Here is a 17911-nt window from a genome sequence, read left to right on the forward strand (position 1 = left end):
TCATGTCTGTGATCTGTGTCTTGAACTGAGGAAATGTTTTGTGACTTGTCAGAGTTTCAATGCCACTCTCCTAAATTAGTAAAAAAAAAAAAATAGGATAAGTTACCATGAGTGGAAATTCCCTACCAATGTTTTTCTAGAGTCACAAGCCTTCATTTTTCTTTGTAATTCACTTCTTCATCACTACAGCAGGCACTTTCTAAAAATTACACAGTTTTGAATCATTTGAATGCTGTGCTGTTTTGGGAGATCTTTCTGTTATGGGACAGGTGTCATCTTTTCAGGAAAAAATTAATTCCAGCTCCTTGTGATGACATGCTGATATTTCTTCCCATTCTCCCTCTTGGAGGTGAAATGTGAGACATCCTGCTTGAGTCATTTATTGCTGCTGAGGAGTGATGACTGCATGGCAGTGGGCATTGTGCTTGTTACTTATCAGCTGCAGGGCAGGATTTTGTTGGAATGCTCTTGTCACTGAACAGCTCCTGGCCAGGCCTGCAGCCTTGCAGGAGGAATTTGTGGGGAAAGGTGCAGAGGATCTGACAGCATCATCCTCTGCTTCAGTTACAAAACACGTATCTTGTGTCAGGTTTACATGTGTATTGCTTTGGGTGAAACAATGCATGCTTGCATAAAGAAGGACATTATCCACATCTCTTGGAAGTTGCCTCCTGATGATTAATTCTTTACTGTGTTTTTCCCTTCATGCTTGAAGAAGGTTTGATATCTCACTTGGAGCTGCTGTGCTCTAAGCCATCTTCTTCAGGATAAATCTTGGTGTCATTTGAATGCATACAGCTTCTTAATATCTAGATAGCACTTATTGCAAGTGTTTGGATAACTGAGAAGTCAGTTTATAAAGGCAGACTTAAAATGAAAGGTTCCCCTCCAAGCTAACACTGAATATGACAGTTTTTTTTTGTCTAGAGAGTATTATCCATGAAATTATAAGATACTGATATAGGAATACCTTCCCAGCCATCATAAACTTTATTGCCTCTACAATTTAGCTAGCAACCTGAAAATGTTCTTTATTTCTCTTCATGCTCTATAATGTGGAATTCTTCTGCCTGGAAAGAATCAGAGTTTTTTAGGGTAAATGTCAGTTAATTAAAAGGACTTTATAGGTATCTGAAGGCATGGGGCTGGCTCCTTGCTGCAGTGTATGTAATACATAATGGGAGCTAATAAAGGAAAAAGCCAGTCTTTGCAAGAATCCTCTTGTAAGGTTCCCTATTTGATGCTTTCTGGGGGAACCAAGATGAATCTCACATGGAACAGCTCCCAAATCCCCCCTTTTTCCCAGCTCTGCCCCACTTCCCACAGGACTGAGCTGCACTGAGAAGTGTTGGACTGCAGCAGGACAGAGAGAACATACTGAAGGTGGCTCTCAGATGCAGAAATCATGAATGTTGCCTCCTTTGGGTTCTCAGCCTGGGGGATTCAAACTTTGCTGCCTTCCCTGGGGAGGCAGGGATGTGCTCCAGGGTCTGAGCTCTTCCCCTCCCCATCTCGTGGCTGAGGAGGAGCAGAACCCATGGGGCATCCAGAACAGGAATATGTGTTCCTATGGGAAAGAGCAGTAGCAGTGAAATGCATGACCTGTGTGCTGCACTGGAGAGCACCATTAATTAAAATACCAGATATTAATAATGGACATCACAAAATACTGCCCTCAGCAGCCAAAGAGGCTTGGCTCTATGTCTAAAGAGCCCTCACTTCTGTCAGTCATACTCTAAAACCCCCAAAACTCAACCAGAGCATTGCAGAGGCAGTGCAGCCACATTTCCCACATTTCTTTAAAGCACAGAATTGGAGCCTTAGGAATCTGCTTTGGTTAGAGCATTGAAGAGCATTGATCTGTTCCTCCAACAAACCTCATCATCACAAATCACTGACCCGATTTTTCTTCTGCTTCTGTATAAATTAAAGCTTGTCTTTTGCATCCTTGATATAAGGAAAACATATTCAAATATTTGCAGCACTTTACTACAGGGTGGGAAAGCAGCACTGTTTTATCACCCTGTGTGTCTCAGCTGTGTGGGTCTCTGGGATCCCACAGCACTGGGATCATAGTGGTTTTGTGTCAGACATGGTGCTATGGGAGATACATAATTCATTGTCCCTGCAGATAACATTACAATGTGCTTAGAAACTGCCAGGCCACTTCCTTGTTGAATTATGAGATTGGTAAACATACACGTTAAAATTTAGCAGAGAATTTTTAAAGTCTTGTGGGAAAGGTTTCAATAAAATGCTGCTGTTGAGTGCTGGGATTTGCCATTGAAAAGGCTATTTTTTTTTTTTAAAGAAGGATATTTCTTAAGAAATTCTGCTAGGACCATGCAATACATAATACATAAGTAACTATGGTGCAGATGAGTTACTGTGTGTTACTTATGGGAGCAGTAAATTCGAGATAAAAAATTCAGCAGGAATAAAATATTGATGCCATTATGCAATAATCTCTCCATACCAAAACGTTCTGCACTGTTCAACGGTGTGTTGCTTTGTTGTGAAGCTTCAGTAAATCATGCCATGTGAGGCATTTAAATCATGCCATTGGTTGTATCTACACTGCAGAGTGTCTGTGTGGAAATACCTGGTGGGGTTGGCATCTCGTGGAGCCCTTGCCAGGGAACAGCAGGTTTGAGGGACAGAGAGTGATGCTGAGGATGCAGATCTGCCCAAAAGTGTCAGGCAGCTTGTTGGGTTTGGAAAACAGGGCACACAAATGAAACAGTTGTCTTACTACAAAGCACATTGCCAGGGTGAGGTGGGATTTTTTTTTTTCCTGATGTGGGTTTAAAAACGTGTTTATTGAGTGCAAAAAATGCAGCTTCACAGGGACAAGCCCCGTGCGAGCAGAGGGAGTCAGAGAGGTCTGGGACACTGTGGCAGATGGTGTGTCTCTGCTTACTTGTGTGCTCACCACTTGCTCTGTTAGTGCTGAAAGGAGGAGGAGGAGGAGGAGGAGGAGGGAGAAGGGAGGAGGAAGGGGCTTTGCTTACCAGAGAGAGTAAAAGTAATGAAAATTTTTCCCAGGCTCACCCAGGAGGCTGTGAATTTGCTGCAGACCAGAAAGCTGTTGAAACTTACTGGACTGTAAGCAAGACTTGAGAAAAGGGATATTTAAAAGCCACCTTGCTCTCATAAAATACAGTGACAGAGTTCAAAACCCTCGTTTTCTGAGAGGGTGCAGGCAGCTGACTGAAGATTGGACTGACTTTTCTTGTTACTTGCGCTCCAATCTGTTATTGCTGGGTGATGCGTGGGAGACCTATGATGTACGACAATGTAACAGTGACCAAAACCTGCTGTAAAGCCATTCCTTGTAAATGGAAAATTACTTCAAAAAGTGTCTAACCAGTCAAAAGAGTCAAAACTCCAGCAACCCCCCAGCAACTCCAGCAGAAGCAGCAAAATTGATGATGGAAGGAAGGATCAGCCTCCTGGCTGAAGGAAGGATCAGCCTCCTGGTTGATGTGTTCCCTCCTGGGTGAAGGTGTCACCAGCAGCTTGGGGGTCTGGAGGGTAGAGAGAACCCCTCCATTGGTTTGAGTTTGGATTTTTAGTGCCCCAGCTCCTGAGCCAGTGGCTACTGAGCTGTGGATGGGGGCAGTGTGGAAGAAGAAGAGGTGTGAGAATTCGTGCTGAGGCAGGAGGTGATGGCTGCCCTTGGTGGTCACTGGGACAGTGCTTTATTTTCTGGTTAAGGAGCTGTGCTGTGCTTGTCTGATCTCTCCTTTCCTTCTCCTGCTCCTCTTTGCTAATGGGAGTGTTTGTCTGATGTGGATTCAGCAGCAAGCAGCAGGTCCCACCTGTGGTGGCAGAGGGCCAGATCCCCAGCTCTCTGTCTGTGCACAGCAGAGCTGGAAGTCCATTACAAGCATATGAAAGATCCTATTATGTATTTTCTTTAGGTGAATAAAACCCAAAGGATCTTTTTTTTTTTTTTTTTTTTTTTTTTTTTTTAATGTTTGTACCATTGTCAGGTCACAGTTGGATGCTTTTATCAGCTTGCTGAGCTTTTATTCTGTCTTTACCCAATGGCCTTTTAAAAACATCTGAAGACTTTCAATTCCTCCAAAGACACACAGTGGTAATAATCTTCTGTTTATTTGTCAGGAAAAAAATTAAGCCATTTTTCTGGGCCCTAACTATTAGAAGGATGAATGGAGCCACTTAAAATGTTAACACCATTTGAAGCCAGGAGTGCTGTAGAGTCTATGGAACAAAAAGTTTAAGTATAGAAAAAAAAAAAAGACCAGCAATTTTGGTTAATAGGGGAGTTTCACCTAGTTGAGCAATGGTTTTATTCCCTTTGTTATCATCAGTGAAGAAAAAAACTGGCCTCTGTGTAAACTTAGAATTTTTTGTTGGCTGGGATTCTCAGTGGTTATCTGGAGTCTCTGTGGAGTGAAACATCAGGCTTGTCACTTCTGCAGTGATGGGGAAGTTCTTGTGAATAATGAGGGGATGTAGAATCAGGATGCAAAGTTGTGGTAATGAGCCCCCTACAACTCAGGACAGTGTGTTGTTAACAGATGGGATCAGGAAATGGCACAGCAGGATCCTGAAGGCGCCTTTTTTTTTTTTTTCCTTTTCCCTTTTCACTTGCTAGAGCCAGACTCTGATAATCAAGTCTGTCTGGGACAATGCTGTAATGCTTCCAGTGATATAACTCTTTATGGTTATATAACTCTATATAATGATACAAGTCTATCTCAGAGTGTGACAGGGCTATAAAAAGTGTAGTAGTTGCAGAAATATGCACTTATGGCTTGCTAATCCTTGCTAAGCCTATAATTCTGATCCTTTTATATCTTTAATAAGTGCAAGTTATTAAGCATATATAACTAGTTGCACATGGGAACCTTTTTTTTTCCTTGAGGGGGTATCCATCCTGGTGATAATAGAAGAAGTGGGTGGAGGGATTAGAGCATGAAAATAAGGTTTCTACCTTTAGCTGAAGCGCAGTGTACCCTGTTGAGTACATCACCTTGACAGTAATCCATCACACTAATTTAATAGGTTACAATTTTGATATCCTTAACATGTTTTTATTGCTCTTTTCTGTGGCTATAATAACAAGGGTCACAATAGAGACCCACTTGTTCTCATGCTGCTTCCTTCTGCTGTGATCTGCAGTTTGCCTCCCTTCCTGGCAGCAAGGAGATCACCTCCAGTTCTCCATTCTCCCCTGGGTCTAGAGTGCAGCATCCAGGGACTCCTGGGCTGGGAGAAAGGGCTTTGGTTTGGGAGGGGTGACAAGAATGGGCATTTGCCAGGACACCAGGTGGGTTTTCAGTGCCAAGAGCAGACAGCTCAGTGCAATGATGCTGAGAGAGAATATCTTTCAGTATTTAGATAGTTAAGATAATATTCTTATAAAATGCTATTTTAGGTAGTATTTTAAACCATCCATTTGAGATAGGCACAGCTTGCCAGTTACCTGGAAGACCTTCCAAGGTTGCTTTTTTCCTGTTCCTGCAGGACAGATACCCCTGTTATTCATCCCTGTTATGTCTTCAGTGGTGTGCTGCTGGCACTTTCTGCAGACACTGCACAGGCTAAATAGTCACAGAGAGATTTTCTTCCTCACTTTCCGGAGTGATGCTCCAAGGCCTTATTTCCATTTCCTCTTCCTCCTTTGTATCCTTTTTTTGCTTTACTACTGCTGGAGACCCACCATGGTGAAGACAAGGGAATTTCCATTTCCATATCCAGGGCTGCTTAGTTTCTTTCACAGAAATGAAAATCTTTTTTACTGAATCTGATACAGCCTTTGGAGCCCTTTGTGTGCTCCATCAGCAACCCATCAATGCACATTAACTGTCTGCAAATTTCTGTAAGTTTAATGTGCAATGAAAATGAAATCCCATTGAAATGAAATCTAGCCCTGTGAGAGATTGAATTAAACTGGAAGCTGATCTTTGAAGCAGAAGCTCTTTGTAGATGGATACACTTTGTGTGTAGAAAACTGAACACTCATCATTAGCCAAATCTAAAATAATAACTATAAATGTAGTGGGGTTTAAAAGTCTGATCTGTGTAACACGGGGCATTCCACTTCACTGAGTTGCTCCTCTGCTGAACCCATGAACTTGTGTGTAACTAAATCATCCCCTCCAGGGAGGCATCCAGTATTGATTTAGGAGAGGCTGAGCATCCACTACATTACTCACTATGTTTTGTGCTTCTCCATTAGGCTTTTGGCATTAAAGAAGTGTCAAATTAGCCTGGCTTCAGCTTCTTGAAGTGGCATCTTCTTATGTCTTCTTTCCCACTGTATTAAGAAAGTCCCACTAAGGCACTTACACATATAATCAGCTCATCACTGTGCCTCCATTTGATAAAGGAAATGAGTTCAGCTCCTTAAACCTCTGTCTAGACTGAGTTTGGAGGTCTGCTGATGGCAGATATGTGGATATTTTAGCTGCCCTTTAATCCAGCTCATTGGCAGCAGTAGGGATGAAGCTGTGGTGGCCTGGATTTCATCCTCCCAGGTTCCCAGTGAGTTTCTGCAGCAATTATTGTGGCCAGGTGGGTTTCCAGCTAATTCCTCATTATTGCTCATTGCTCAGCCTCCAAGCCCAGTTCTTACTGTTATGTATCCAAGGAGCAGGTGACTTTTTGCCAAAGCCAATTACATGCTGAATTGCTCATCTGCCAAGACGTTTGGATCCTTTTCAGACCTGTTCTTTGCCTGGGACATTTCCCCCTCCTGTGCTGGAGTTAAAATTTTCATTGCTTTTCTCTGGATGACTGTTTTCCATTTAAAACATGTTTTAATGGCACATGCCCAGGCATCAAGCACAGCATCCTGACTGTCCTCAGTGTTTAATATTCCTCTAATCCTCCTGTCATTTGACACTTCTATCAGTCATTTTATGAGGACTTTCATACCCTGGAGATAAGCACTGAATAGGATGCCTGGCCACTGGTGTCCAGAAGGATCCCAATAATAAATTTTTACTATTTCCTACTGCTCCTTGTTTGATACTTGCCAAGCAATAAATTCTTCACCCATTTAACCTGTAATTTACTGAGGTGTGTGGTCTCAATATCTTGTTGAGAGTGTCAGACAAAGGTCAGTTTGGTGAAGATTGCTGTGCAAGAGGCTTTGGCCACTCTGTGTCTCTGGGGTGATTCAAATGCAGAACCAGGATGAGATGATGTGATAGGATGAGCACTTTGCTATCTGACCAACTTGTACAAGCCAGTTAACTGATATTTACAGTAATGAATTTTTTTCCCCTTCTTCTTCCCCAAAATTGCACCTGTTTTTGTACTATGGGAAGTAGTTCCCCTGTGTTTGTGTATAAAGTTTAGCCTTATTTGCAGAAAAGTGAAGTGTAAGAAGTTGGGCAATGTACATTTAAGGCTATTTGAGAATTAAATTAAAAAATATTTTGTAATTTTAAAATGTATGCCTAGTGTAGTCTAGAGTTATATAAATCTTAGCTCTCCTTATCAGTAGATCTCAAAATGGCTTGCAAATTAGGTAATTTGCATTATCTTCATTTTAAGGAGGAGAAGCTGAAGCTCAGAGAGGTAAAATGATATGCCCAAGATTACCCATTAGTTCTTCATCCATACTGAGCTCCTCAGCAGTTGCAGTGGGTGGATGGTAACTGGGAAGACAACACTGAGCAAGAAAGGAAGTTGGATGTAAAAATTATCCCAGGAGTGCAGTGTGTTTTCAGACAGTGGAACACACAGAGTTTCAATTCCAGAAACTTATCCCAATATTTTGAATTTCATTTTAATAGACTCCAAGTCCAGAAATATTTTTACTGCACCATGGGAATGATTGAACATTGTTTGACTATTAAGCTGTTTATTCAGGAATCTTGTTTATTCCCCTCTGTCTCTAAAAACCCAATACTGGGATTATCAAGTTTTTCAGAGACAGTGAACTCTTTCAGACATACTTTGCCTGCAGTAAAGAGCAAACAGCCAGCCATTGTCATGATTTTACTGCTGGAGAGCCTAGAAAGAGTTAGGATTTATACATGCTAACTATTTATGCCAAAGGATGATCTGTGTTACCAATTGAATCCCACACTTCCTAACTCTGAGCAGTGCCAGCTCTTTGCTCTTGTGGGTAAGTCATAAATTATGTATTATTTAAGCATTCTGCATGTTTTGTGCTTCTCAATGACATCAGAACAATCTTCCCATGGCTGGGATCTGTTTCCTGTGCTCCTGCAGCAGGAATCAACACCAGCACTGCTGGAATTGCCCTCTGCAATTGTTTTTTCACACTGAATATAATTCTTAACCCAAGTGTATTCCCTGTAATCTAAGGTAGGGGATAGTTCCCTGTTATACTGATTTAAAAGTCACCATTATTTAAGACCAGACAAACCCTGACAAAAAGGTTAATTGCAACCCAGTAGAGCTGCATTAATGCTTTATTAGGGGCAGCTAGTCATGTCGATGTTTTTCAGAGCAAGTGCACCATAAAGAACATTAACATTTCACCTTGAGATTTTAAACTCTTCATAAACTCTGATGTATGAATTTAGCTTTAAAATAACATAATGTAGTTTATGAACTAAATATTTTTTTCAGTGTGGCTGCTAGCTGGGTGGTTAGATCTGCATTTGGAACTGTACACAAACCCAGTCAGAGAGACTGCAAATTTTCAACTCCTAATTAAATTATGGTGAGAGTTCTAAAAGTTTTATCACTTGCATTTAGTTATATTTGAAAATATTTTCTGTTTTGTGAGCTTTGTGAGCTTGGAAATCCTTCTGATTCCAAGGTTTTGTCTCCACATAACCTTCAGGAAAGAGTCTCAGACGTCTTTTCCAACCTAAACGATTCAATGATTCTGTCTCATCCATTCCAGCATCAATTCTGCGTGGGGAAGCCTCCCTTGCTGCACTTTGTTTGGACAGATTTTTACTCTGGTTTTTTGGTTTTTTTTATGCTCTGCCATACACTGCATCAACATCTTGGAGTTGGCTGATGTTTCTCCCTGCCCAGGGAAGGCAGCAGGGATGAGGAGCAGGGTTGGAGCTGCTGGGGGTGTTTGTGTGCTGGACCATCTGCAGGCTGTGGTGTTGAGGAGCAGGCTGGTGGCCAGAAGGGCACAGAGAGGTCCCTGTGGCAGGGCAAGGGTGCAGCTGGCAGAAATGTGAAAATGAGAGGTCTCTGGAAAGGATTTTGCACACAGAGAAGGCAGCGAGTGCAGCAGTGGAGGGGAGGTTTGTGCAGAGCAGCTGCCACAGAGCTGTGCCCATCCCAGAGATGTTGCACAGATGTGCCCATCCCAGCTGTTCAATGTAAAACAGAATGATGGATTTGGGATCCCAGGGAGAGAGATGTGTGGGCATAATCCTGCTGTTGTTGGAGGAGGAGCTGATGGAAATGCATGTGCTGTAGTGAGCGGGATAGTTTGGACTTTCTGGTGGTGGAGGGACAAAAGGATCAACTCATAACCTTGAAATACCATTTCCCCCTCAGGCACCAGGAAGTTTCTGTAGTGGTGTATAAATCTATACATTCATAAACCACTGAGTGGCTAAATGAGATCCTCAGATCCTTCTGGAAAGCTTTTCCTCTGAGGAGGTGTTTGGGTGCTCTGACTTGCTTCACCTGACTACTCCCTTCCTCCACCTCGTGCTCCTGCACTCCCCCAGGAATCCTGTCACAGCATCAACACCTTCAACCAGTGTCACAGCATCTAAGGTTTAGAAAAAATACCTTTTTTAAAAATGAATTTGGTATTCCTGTTTTTATTTCTCTTCAGAGAAACCTCTGGCTCAGCTGTTGTGTGAAGGACATCACAAAGTCATCCTTGTCTCAGTTAGACCCACAGTCAGAGGGCTGTCAAACTGGCAGTCTGGTTTAGGGCAAGAGGCATGGAGAATAGTGGATGTAAAATATGGAATTGTGTCTAAAATAAACGGAGGAAGAAGGAACTTTCCTACTTTGGAGGGCAGCATTACAGCTGGGCCAAGGCAGAGAACAGTTTAGCCCATGTCTATCAGCATGTTTGCCTTTTTTATGTCCTGTTCTTGTAACTGTTAAACCTCCAGTTTACTAAGAATGCAGTAATTTTACTTTGAATAATGGATAGAAACAGGCAAATATTTTGCTAGGTTCCTGTTTAAGAGATTTTTGTTTTGTATCCTAAGAGTGAATGCAGATCATGAGGGCTTTTTTTAAAGCAGGGGAATAAATGCTTCTTATTTTGTCCTTGGATAAGAAAGTAATTAAAGAGAACCAGGGGAAACAATCATTTTATTTATAAGCTATTCCAGAATTTTCCATTTGAGGTGGTTCACATCTTTATGTGGAACACCCAGTTTAACTGCTTGTAAGGAGAAGCAGCTGCTGGCCTGATCTGGTGTGTGACCTGATGATGATGCTTTTCTGAGTGCAGTGGTGCAAGTTCAGGGTGCCTTTTTTCAGGCAGTGCTGTGGAAGAAAGATGCAATCCAGCTGAGCTGCAGACAGCATCAAAAGTGTTGCATTTTCTCATAGTTACATTTTTGGTTTTGCCCCTTTTACACCTGCTATTTGTGCATCTCCTTTTCTCCTTCCAGACTGAAAATATCTGTGAGGACAGATGGTCACTAATACTTGGGATAAAATTATCATTATTTTCAAGTGTCTGTCTAAAGAGGAAAAGAAAGGAGAGAATCGTTTGAAGAAACATTGACAGCAGTAGGCAGCTATGCAAATTTTCCCTGGTCTATTTAAACATACACATTGGTTTTAAATATAATTCTGAACTTGTCTAGTCTACAACAAGGTCAAGAAAGAGAGAAATGTAGCCTGTGCAGATTATTTCAGACATAAGGCAGCCTGTGTGCATTTTCACCTTCCCACTCATGACCCAGCATCTTGCTGTTGCTGTGTTTTTAATTCTCTTGGGTTATAAATAGGAAACAAAAGAACTTGGTACTTTTTTTTTCACACTATTGCAGATGGGTAGATTGGAGCAGGTAAAATGATGCTGGACTCGGTGCTGAGTTGGAGAAAAAAGTCATGTTAGTGTATTCTGTGCTTCCAGTGTCCAGAATCATGGGCTTCACCGGGCTGAAAGAAATGTGATAATGTGAATTCTCTAAATGAGGCTGGAAGGGTTTTGCAGAAGGTTTGCTCTGGCACAAAGCAAAGCTTTGGCCTTGGTGGAAAAAGGAGACAATGAAATGGTTTGTCCTGTGAAAAGAAGAGGTCACAGCAGATGAGCAGAGTGGTAACTTTGAATGCTAAAATGTGTGGCTTCTTTCTTTCACATGATATTGATGATTTCATGTCGTGGTAAAGAAGGATTGAAAAAAATGATAGTTTTTCCTTTCTTTTTATTTTTACAGCTAAAGGGTTGGTGTTTTCTGGTGTGCAGCTTATTGCTCCATCATCCCTAACTTCCCCAGGAATTCTGCATTTGTGGTTAATGCAGGACAGATGCTTTCCTTACCTAGAACAGTGACAAGGGATTTCTCACCAGTTCTGCTTTTATAAGAGAGACATTTTAAATCCTATATTTTTGAGAGGGATCTCTCAGCCTGCAAAACACCATGACAGAGGGTTTCTAGAGGGTACATGAAGCCATCTCCTATCGTTGCCAGCCTCTGACTCTTCTCCAAATCCTTCTCACTGCGGTAACTGACCACACCAGTGAGGAGGAGATGGGAGGGATCTCCCTCCTGGACCTGCTGGCAGTTCTGTGTCTCACTCAGTCAAGGATTTCCATCATGGACACATTCAGCTCAGTCCTCTGGGAATCCCCACATCATTTTCTGCCAAACCACTTCCCAGCATGTGTTGTCCATGGGGTTGTACCTCCTTAAGTACAGGACTTTTCACTTCTGCCTGCTGGACATCCCCACGTCCCTGTCAGGAGCTGGAGTAGTGACAACACTGGGATGTGACAAATGAGAGTGATTTGGGCTGCACCCAGCAGTTTGTCTGTAGTGGTTTTGTGTTTGTTGAGCACTTTTCCATCACTCTTGTATCAGCTGTGAGGCAGGATGACAAGATAAAGGTTGGGGACTGGCCCATATTTGTCTTATGGACCACAGGGAAATATTTTTCCAGGGGAAGAGGACCATGACTGAATACCTGAATGTGTGAGTACCTGCCCAGGACTGGAAGTGAGTGAACACCGTCCTGGAGAAGAGCTGCTCTTTTTCCCTGGTTCTTCTGTGTGTTTGCAGTGACCCAAAATAAATCACCTGCACGCAATGTGGCCTCCAGCAATTACTAGAAATGCTGGGGCAGAGCTGTCACAACGCTGTTACCAGGCTCACTTGGTCTTTGAAATTGCTGGTTTAGAAAAATAAAGAACAGTTCTGACTTGTGTCTTAAAGCTTCTGCAGTTTTAGAGACAATTAGGAGAAAGAAAAGTGCAAGGATTTTTAATAGAAATTAATAGTTCACAGATCACTGTATTCTGCCTTGACCTTGTTAAATAGAGAAAGTGCATATTCCTAATTGAATATCCCTGTAAGCTCCAGAAGCACAAGACATATCCAAAGCTCACATTTAAAGTTTACATTTGAAAAGTTAATAAAATGCTTCTATTTTTTACCTTTTCCCAGTGAATTTTTTATGTGCATTTTTGAGGTCATGTATAAATAGCCAGACACAAATGTTTGTGCAGTGCTGGTGGCGTGTCATGATATTTTAAGCTGTTCTGATTGTGAAATGATGAACAATGGATTTACATTTGTGTGAATGTGATATGTATGTGGTAAATGGCAAAGCCAAGTTTGTACATTATTTTTTTCTTGAAGTTTTACTGTCTTTTCTGTTCTCTGCTTGCTATTTTGTCTCCCTCAGGGCTTCCCTTAACATTCCAAGTCTCTGACTTGGAATTTAAAGGCATTTAAAATATAAAGCATTTAAAAATAAGCCTAGCACTGGCACAGGTTGCCCAGAGCAGCTCTGGGTGCCCCATCCCTGGGAGTGTTCAGGGCCAGGTTGGATGGGCTTGGAGCACCCTGATCTGGTGGAAGGTGTCCCTATCGATGGCAGGAGATTGGAATGAGAGGATCTTTAAGGTCTCTTCCAACCCAAACCATTCTGTGATTCTGTGATGATTCTAATGTAGAAATGCTATGTTTCCTTTCTCAGATACTAATATTTTCCCTAATTTTCAGCATTCAAATTAAATGAAAGTGAAACCTTCTCCTGAACCCCTTTCCTGTCTATAATTGATATTTTATCCACAACTCTCTGATAAAACAACGACATTATACCTGGCTAAACTGACTGTTCAGCATCTCCTTCCATGTCCTTGGGAATATGTTTCCTTCCTAAAGATACTTGGATTTTCAGTTTTTCTGCTTAATACTGTGGTGCTACACTGCTGAAAATCCTGGCGTTTTCTTTGCTGCACCCATCTACCCCATCCACTGATGCATCCCCACCATCACAAGCACTGGGGTGTTTTTCCAGCAGGAATGACTCGCTGACATGTCCCTGGGTTGGTGCTGCTGTCAGTGACAAACTGCTTCTTGCCAGGTGCTGCAGGAGAATGTTCCTCAGGGACAGCTCAGTGTGTGGATCCCAGGCTACAATTAAAGCAGATGTTTATCATTAGTATAATAGCTATATTTATTTCTTAATGCCATTTGAAATCAAGTTCTTAATCTGAATTCAAATGCTTAATCATATTTTTTCTTCTAGTTTGAAGCATTACTGGTAGTGCAGTCTTTTTAATTTTTTTCCAGTTTATTTTTGTCCCTGAAGTCTAGCTGAGGTAAAAACCAGTAAAGACTTAAGGATCAGACTTTGGGGGCTGCTCCAGTGGTCCTGAATCAGCAGGAGCCTTTCTGTAGCTGGGAAGGATTTTCCTTCAGCAGGATTTGCAGGCTTGGGAAGATTTTGCCTGAACTTCAGTGGCTTAGAATTAGATTTCAGCAGCAGAGAATGTCCCCAGAAGGCTGAAAACAAGATGTCATCCCTCTAACACAATGTCTCCAGAAGGCAGAGGAGAGAATGTTTTGATTCCTTTCACATTTACCTGTGCTGCCTTGAAGGAGCAGCATTTTCCCGCTTTTGCAAGCTCTTTAAACGCGGACCCTGAAGCCTCTCTGTGCGGCAATTTAGAGAAACCATTCATGTCTGAGACTGAACATTGCTGAGCAGAAAGGAGCTTTACTAGCGCTGGATGATGCCTGGGTAGTTCTGATGTGATTTCTGACACAGTTCCCTTCTTTCCCTGCAGGCTGGACCAAGTTTGCCCGGCTGACGCGGGCGCTGACCAACAGCCGCAGCGTGCTGCAGCAGCTGACGCCCATGAACAAGGCTGAGGTGGTGCACAAGCACTCCCGCCTGGCTGAAGTAAGTGCCTGTCCTGGGTTGGCTATATGATGCTTTTATCCCCCATCATCTTGTCCTGAATAATAAGTTTTGCACCTTTAAGGCTTGTTGCAGAGAGTGAAGGGAGGAGAAAAGAAGCTGCAGTTTGTTTTCTGACACTGCACTCACTCCTCCACATCCCTGCTCCTGGGCTGTTGTCTGCGGATGGACAGACAGCAGGACAGAGCTCTCCTTTGTTTTAGTTAGTTTTAACTAGCTGAGGCAAAGAAGTTCCCTGGACTGTGGGTTTTTTTCCCTTTTCTTTGGACCTGTTCAAACCTGCTCTGGATTGAACACGCAGGAGAGCAGCAGCAGCTCCACCTGAGGCCCACCAGGCCGGGCCTGGGCTGTGGCATTTCCAGCACTGAGGGACAGATCAGAGACTGAGTGAGCTGATCTGCAACTCAGGGAGAGGACTTTCTGTTTGTCATCTCTTTTGGAGCAGCAAGGGGTTCTATTGTTTAATATTGTTTAGGTTTTATTGTTTAATAAACAGGGTTTTTTCCACTTTTCACCAAGGAGGTATTTTCTCCTGCTCCGGTTGTGGGGAGGGAATGATGGAATCTGCTTTCCCAGAGGAGCCCTTTGGGGGTTCTCTCCAAAATTTGCTCTGAACCAGGACAGTGGGGTGGACACCAGCCTGCTCCCTTCCTGGGGAGGTGGGGGAAAGAAAATCCACCCTAATTCCCATTTGGAAAGGATTTTCTTAGAGGAAAATATTTCCCGACTCTGATTTTTTCAGCCTCGCCTCTACTCGTCATAAAGCAGCTCCACGTGGCAAGCTCACGAGTTTAGGACAGGTCATGAAACACTTTTACTTAAATGACACTATTTCTGTGCACACAGTCCTCAGCTTCCTGGGTGTTCCTTAACTTGGGGTGCAGAGTGTGCTTCTCTGCTGTGCTGTCTCACAGGGACATGGAACCAGGTTTGATGTCCTTGAATCTCTCTCCCAGGAAAATGGGATTGTTTGCGAATCCTCTTGGAAGCATCCCTGTCTAGGTCCCCATGGCCTGCATATAATACCCTGATCTTGACTTTCCTGCAAAGCCATTGCTACAATATTTCCCCCATCACTTTTATCTTCAGAACTGATGAAATGAACTCTTTGGCAGGTTGCAAATATCTCCTTAACAGTGCAGGTGGTGCAACAAGTGAATACCTTCAGGTTAACTTATGAAACAGAGATACTGCCTTCACCTTCATGTCCACTGGTAATGAAAAATAAATTGGTCAAAAATACAGGGTCAAAATATATGAGCTACTGAAAAAGACAGCCCTTATGCCACAGAACTTATCCTGGCAAGTGGCTGTGGAGACCACTGAACTATAATGATTATTGCTATCATGCCGCATGTAAATCACCAAAGAATACACAATATCTTGTTAGTCAGCTGCATTCACCACAGACTGTCTGAATTATTTCTGTGTACAGCTAATAAAAATGACTGGTAACTGTTAAGTCTGATAAGGTGAGCAGCACATTCTGCAAGGGATGAGCTGTGAAGATAATGCTCCTCCTCAGATACAGAAATATGGAAAATGGGGCCTGTGCAGCAATGGTGAACCCCCCTCAGTCTGCCTTCCTCACAGCACTTTGTCTACAAAGCACTTTCCAGCCATAAAGTACTTTTAAGAGAGGAGTCTGCACACCCTGCAAGCAACTTCTCCTGAGTGCAACCTCATCCTAGCTATTCCTGAGCACACCTACTCCCTTACTTGAGGTTCTGCTTGAGGTAGAACTGATAGCAACTTTAAATGTTTGATTTTTTTGTTTTCATTACCTTTCCGGTTTTATCAAAGTGAACTTTGATAATAAAAATCTTAAATTATCGTGATGAAAACCCTCAGTTTTCAGGTGTTGGCAGCGTGGCGTTTTCCCTTGAATGATCCCATACCAATAGCTTGGATAAATGACAGATTATTGACACCTCATGCTTTTCAAAATCATGATGGTTCATTGTCCTGTAAATCCAGTTACAGCCATTCTTGGAAATTGTTCACCAGGACCACTATAGCTAGAGGAAAAAAAAATGGCAAGGGAGATTTAGATCAGGGAGCAGCAAAACCTCAAGTAAGGGAGTAGGTGTGCTCAGGAATAGCTGGGATGAGGTTGCACTCAGGAGAAGTTGCTTGCAGAGTGTGCAGACTCCTCTCTTAAAAGTACTTTATGGCTGGAAAGTGATTTGTAGGCAAAGTGCTGTGAGGAAGGCAGACTGAGGGGGGGTTCACCGTTGCTATACAGGTCTCATTTTCCGTATTTCTGTATCTGAGGAGCAGCACTGTCTTCACAGCTCATCCCTTGCAGAATGTGCTGCTCACCTTATCAGACTTAACAGTTACCAGTCATTTTTATTAGTTGTACACAGAAATAATTCAGACAGTCTGTGGTAAATGCAGCTGACTAACAAGATACTGTGTATTCTTTGGTGATTAAAAATCCATGCAGCATGATAGCAATAATCATTATAGTTCAGTGGTCTCCACAGCCACTTGCCACCCACTCACCATGTCAAACTCAGCATGAGATTATGTTAAGAATAATAATTATGCTTTTACAGTATCGTGGGAGCTCCCAAGCACTCCACCACCAGAGGCACAGGGAACTATCAAGCATATGTTAATCACATTCTGCTTGGGCCCTAAGTAGTTTATTTTTCCAGCTCTAGTAAGGACATTTCCAGCTCCTGCCCCAGTGAACAAGGCAGGGAACAAACAGGCCTGAGGAAACCAGTGAAAGAAGTCCCAGAGCTGATTTATCAGCAAAGTGTTGGGCACTGATGTGTCCAAAGAGATATCTGGAGATCACAACCTGGAGTTTGATATTTTATATGTCTCACCAGGGGTTTGGCGTCTGTGCTTGTCTCTGGCAAGTGCCATTGGTACCACACCACTCCACAGAGGACTCTGGGTTACACTGGGGCTGGCGTGACACGAGGCTGTTGGCAAAGGGAGCAGCCACGGACTCCTGGAGGTCTCTGCTGCTCTCCCACTGCTGCCTGTGTACTGGTCCAGTGCTTTTCTGGCCATGGGATAATTCTGTGCAATTCTGCTGACCCTGTAGAAAAGAACTGGCTAATTTATGGAACAAGTTAGTTTTTCATTATGTCAGCTCCATTGACTTTCCCTACAGATCCTGATTGCTCAATATGGGCTGAGGGAGGGTGGGACCAGGTAGGCAGGAGCAGGTTTGCATCCCTTCAGCCTGACACTGGCCAGGATTTGACATCTTGGGAAGGCACATTCCCCATCACAGAATGAGGGAGGCTGCTGTCGTTGTCCCTTGGTGTTTCCTGGAGAACAGATTTTCAGCAGAGCCATACTTTTACTGTCTGATCTCAGCAACAGCTTTCTCTTAAAAACACCTAAAAGACAAGACTGCAAAGAATTAATGGAAAATCCCTATCTGTGGTGCTTGAGTTCATATTCTTAGGTATTATACAGTTTATTCAGAGCCATTTACTCCTCTCCATTGAGGAAGGAAGGATCCTGTGTTTCATCAGCCTCACACATCTGAGGCTGCTGTTTTCAATCCTGGAAATATGGTGCATCATCCAGTATGGGGCAGGTGTTAGGCTGAAAT

General features: G+C 42.8%; 1 protein-coding gene across 1 annotated transcript in view; it reads left to right on the forward strand.

Annotated features, from left to right (window-relative positions):
* KCNH5 (potassium voltage-gated channel subfamily H member 5) overlaps positions 1-17911 on the forward strand; it is a 151429-nt gene that overhangs the window by 24202 nt on the left and 109316 nt on the right. The window contains exon 5 of the mRNA XM_058807226.1: positions 14195-14310. Coding sequence (XP_058663209.1) covers positions 14195-14310 — 116 coding nt within the window. The remainder of the gene's footprint in view (positions 1-14194; positions 14311-17911) is intronic.

Source organism: Ammospiza caudacuta, chromosome 6, assembly GCF_027887145.1.
Source record: "Ammospiza caudacuta isolate bAmmCau1 chromosome 6, bAmmCau1.pri, whole genome shotgun sequence".
Lineage (NCBI taxonomy): Eukaryota > Metazoa > Chordata > Aves > Passeriformes > Passerellidae > Ammospiza > Ammospiza caudacuta.